Source organism: Notothenia coriiceps, unplaced genomic scaffold (genome assembly GCF_000735185.1).
Source record: "Notothenia coriiceps isolate Sejong01 unplaced genomic scaffold, NC01 NC01_scaffold00026421, whole genome shotgun sequence".
Lineage (NCBI taxonomy): Eukaryota > Metazoa > Chordata > Actinopteri > Perciformes > Nototheniidae > Notothenia > Notothenia coriiceps.
The window spans coordinates 728,196-732,951 of record NW_011359122.1 but is presented as its reverse complement, the minus strand read 5'-3'; the positions used below and the strand labels follow the sequence as shown (position 1 = coordinate 732,951).

General features: G+C 44.1%; 1 protein-coding gene across 1 annotated transcript in view; it reads right to left on the bottom strand.

The window, feature by feature from the left end:
- The window catches only part of znf385a (zinc finger protein 385A), a 53,958-nt gene extending 49,745 nt beyond the window's left edge, over window positions 1-4,213 (bottom strand). Inside the window, exon 1 of the mRNA XM_010784424.1 lies at window positions 3,903-4,213. Within this exon, the coding sequence (XP_010782726.1) occupies window positions 3,903-3,912 (10 nt within the window). The 5' untranslated portion in view covers window positions 3,913-4,213. The remainder of the gene's footprint in view (window positions 1-3,902) is intronic.
- Window positions 4,214-4,756: the final 543 nt, after the last annotated feature.

Below are 4,756 nucleotides of genomic sequence, written 5' to 3'. Positions count from 1 at the left end.
AACACACACACACACACACACACACACACACACACACACACACACACACACACACACACACACACACACACACACACACACACACACACACACACACACACACACACACAATGGGTTGCCTTCCCACCAGTCCAATAACAGGCCTATTTATTAGAGTCTCTTACAGACGGTATTGACAACCTGCTGACACAGTCACTCCAGCATAAACAAGTGGAGCAATAAAGAAGAGAAAGGAGAGGAGGGGAAGAAGTGAGAGAGCTGTTGTAGTGGCATGACGGAGGATTCCTCTCCACAAACCAGGAGTGAGCAGGACATAAAGGAAGAAGTGAGAAGAAAACAAGTGCTTCTTTTATTGCCAATTATACCTATCCACATGCATAGACCCACATCATCACACACAAACAATACAGTTTTCTTTCAGATGAGTTTCACTGTGACCTTGCACACTAGATCACTTCTGGGATATATGATCTATTTTAAATTAGGATTATGGGAATAATTATTTCTCAATGAGTGCAGTGCCACATTGAGGAGCTATTGAAAGGTAAACTGGGTCAAGTGCAGTGAACTCTACTCTCATCACAAAGCACTAATCACAATCACCCAGGCGCTTGTCAGAAGAAATGTTCTGAATGAAAACAGAATATTCTGCATAACAAACAACTAGCTGCAATTTAGAGCCAGTGTCCCTGATGCTATGAAAACAAAGAGTGCACATTGAGTTTTAACTAAACAACCAATTTAGCCTTGAGTTTGCAGATTAGTTAAGTGATAATTACAGTTCACAGGTGCCAAATGTTCACAGGTGCCAATGTTTCATTGCGGAAGGCTCAAATTCATTTTGCACCAAAGTCTACCAGTTATATCTTGAATATGCAAATAAGCCGAACGGAACAAACTGTGCCATGCATACCAGATATCTTGCTCATTAAGAGCTATAATTACTGTGTCAAATTAACATAAACAAAGAGAGCAAATGAAAATGGGAGTGAAAAACTGCTGACGTGCTCAAAGACGCATTCTCCTGTGTCTCTTTGAGCTGACCTGTGGAACCAGGTGAGTGCAGCCCTTTAGAGGAGGAGGGGGGGGGGTGCAGAGCTTGTTGAATAGAATGAGCAATCACTATGCAGACAGGTGAACAGATGTTATGAAGACAGATGGGGCTGTAGTGGGCACACAGACAAAAAGACAAAGAGACCTATAGACTGCACGGCCCTGAGCTCCGGAGGTCAGCTCTGACTTCAACAGACAAGAGAGGTAAGACAATTCAAACATTAACTCATCATGACTGAGGTTCCCCAGAAAACTTTGGGATTGAGGTGACAAAATGTCTCAGGAATGTTTGTCCGACCATCATCATGTGTCACTTTGGGTGACAGTGAGAAGACATTATAGACGCTTCTTATCTAAAGCGGATTCCATACAGGAGCTCCCTCCAGGCGAGCTGAAACGGTGGGAGGATTTTTTTTAGACAACATGGCGGCTAATCACAATGACTCCACAGTCAATCGAGAAGCTCTACGTCAACGGGAGCCCGGCGATCATGTTCTCTATTAGCTTTCCATTGTTCTCTTGCAGCTTGGCTCTGTTGTCTGCCTAGATAAAACGCACAAACATTTTATACGCAAACGCATACACTGCATCAGCCCCATACCCCCAACTTGGTGCAGAGCCCATGTCAGGCAGAGAGAATTGCTGGCTGCACGCGGCTTTGTATAGAGCTCACGGTACAGCACAACCACACATCCGTTGCTATTATCAGCATCAGGACTGTCATCGCTATCACAGCGGCCAAAGACCTCTGCCAGGGGCCCGGGTTGCCTACAAAGCTAGTTATCATGGGCTAGTGAATACAACGAGAAGGACAGAGCCGCACTGGGAAAGGTTGTTTTCTCAAGGTCATACAAAACAGGGGACAGGGAAAGACTAATAGCCATACCGACACAGCTGGAATGAGGGGATGTGGTTTACCCTGGCGTACTCACACCTGCGCTCACATATCACATTTTATTATCAATTTGTTTTTAATGATATATAGTGCCATGTGTCCGTGATATGATATCACAGCCTTGCAGATTTATATCAGTGAGCTGAATCAGGAAATGTGCTGATTGGAGGTCCAGATCAGCCAGCATCCAAATTGTAAAGGTCATTACAATGACATTACCCTTTTCAGAGGAGGAAAGCCAGAAATGTCAAATCGCTCAGCAGCCACATCATCGCTCAAATGGAGCAGAATGCTAGGCACTGGAAAATCTCATGTTCGGACGGAAGTAATGCAAGAAGATTCCTATCTAAGTGACATCTTAATGAAGAAAATTCTAGGTCAGCTTTTTTGGCAGATGTTGTGAAAAATACACCGATTTGTTGAATCTGAGCCACAGTACATTACCACTGTTTAAACATCATTCAGTCTGCGGGGTGTACAACGGACGTACATATTTGGAGCATTTGGAATTCATGGTGCAACAGAAGTCACATTCCATGTTTTATTACTGCTAAAATAACTGTAGTGCTAACAGGTAAAATAGACGCACTTTAATAACTACCCTTCGCTCAAACCATTGCTCTCATAAGCTAGTCTACCTACTGTTTGTTAAAGTGAGACAGCTGGGTGAGGGCTCATCTCAGCCAAATATCATTTACGGGAGCAGCTACCACCTGGACTCTGATCAAGACAGTGCTTGTCTAACTGTTAAATGAGGCTCAAGACAGGAAAATGTTCCCTTTTGTCTAGTGGCATAAACTAAACAAAGTAAAACAAGTAACAGGGAAAATTGTAAGAAAGTTATCTATTTAACAAAAACTTTACTAACTCAATTTGATCCTTTAGCTCACAGGAATCTTTCAACGTGCACACTTCAACTCCCATCTCGCACACCTCCGGCAACATGACTCCCTATAACCATTAGAGATGTTTGCTTAAAAAATATGTCTGCCGGGAGAGCACAGGAGCAGAGCTGCGTCTGAATCAGCCCAGGCATGCGTTAAAACCTATGGTTAAAACAAAGTGGCAGAGAACACAGCAACACACACAGTTGAAACAAATGCACTCACTTTCACCTCACAGTCTCACACATATACACAAATTAGAAGATGATTACAAGCTGACAGGCGTTGCTTATTAAACACGTACACGCATGTTCTTTTTTATCCTATCCTCAAAGCAGCACACCCAGGGTTGTTTGCTGGACTTACAAGCTCCCATCCCCAGTCAAACAAGCTGACTATGTAGAGCACAGAGACCACACAGAATCCCCTCTCTCAGACATGGCCACTATGAGACCAGAATACTAAAGAAGAGAGTGCTTGGTGACTAAGAACAAAACAACCCTGTTAAATATCTAAAAGCTAAACTATGCTGTAAACCAAGCGCCAAATAGTTTATGTTTGTCTTAACTTTAATGGCATTTGTGTAATGACCTGTTTGCTTATCATTGGTAAGCAGGTTTAAAGGAATGGTTATGAAGAAAAGTGGAACAAATACCCTAAAGAAATACAAATGAACTCAAAGAATTCTGTCAGAATTATTTGTATAAATTTGCAATTTATCAGTTATCAGAAGGAAGGTATGAAACCATCTTGGTCACTTCTTTTAGCAGGACATGGCGCCTGGTCACGTGACCAAACATCCTATAATGACACAGTCCAGACATAACACTTTGACCTTCCCTGTCATCACTCACACCTGCCATATTAATGGCACACTAATATTGTAATTACACAGATAACCATGATTTAAAGGTTCATCCCAATGCTCAGTATTGACAGATGTCTGTGTGGAATGGAAACTAAACAGAACACACTATTAATAAAGAGCAGCTGGTGTCCAATTTGAAGTAGGGATTAGTGATCATGATTGACCTCTCTAAAATCCTGTGCACCGAAAAGCTTAAACTCACCCAAAATCATGATGTGTGTTGCCTTTGGTGTCCCTGGGTTGACAAGTGTTCCCTCACTGCCCCCGTCTCGCCTGATTTCGCCAAGAGACAATGGCTCCAAAATCTCTTTTCAGAGTTCCTCTCCACACTCCAGAAAGAGGCAACTCAGAGAGGCAGCACTAGATGTGAGGAGAGACTGCTGCTGCTGCTGCTGCACATGCCGTCCCTTGCTTCTGCTCTCTCCAGGTGAAAAGCTGAGTGAGTGTGTGTGTGTGTGTGTGTGTGTGTGTGTGTGTGTGTGTGTGTGTGTGTGTGTGTGTGTGCGTGTGTGTGTGTGTGTGTATGAGAGAGACAGAGAGAGCACAAGTGTGTGTATGTGTGTGTGGAGGAGGGGGGTCCAGCGTTTCTGCAGTTGTGGCTCAGGTAAGTCTGAGGACAGTATGGAGGGGGTTAGTAGCAGAGGACAGAGAGAGAGAGAGAGAGAGAAGAGGGGAGTCTGAGAGAGAAGGGGGAGCCTAAAGTGTGGCAGCCAATCACAAGGGGAGGCTACAAAGCCAAGATCTTCTTCTCCACAGCAGTCAGGAGGAATTGCAGTGGTCTCCAACATACAGCTGTCAAACGGTTTCTTCTTAACGGTGTCATTTCACGGCGAGCTCCAGGGGAGAGGTCTTCAATTCACTGTAAAGCCGACGTCTGATTTGGTCTCTAAGTAAAACACAAACTCCCTTTCCCACTCTGGCTGTTTCTCCTCTCTATGCTTCTTGTTTCTGGGGTTGGGTATAACCTACAGGCACCTTACATGCCTCTGCTCTGATTGGTGGCAGCCTCGACCAATGGCAACAGCAGCAGACACTTGTCATCATGCAGAGTGGAAG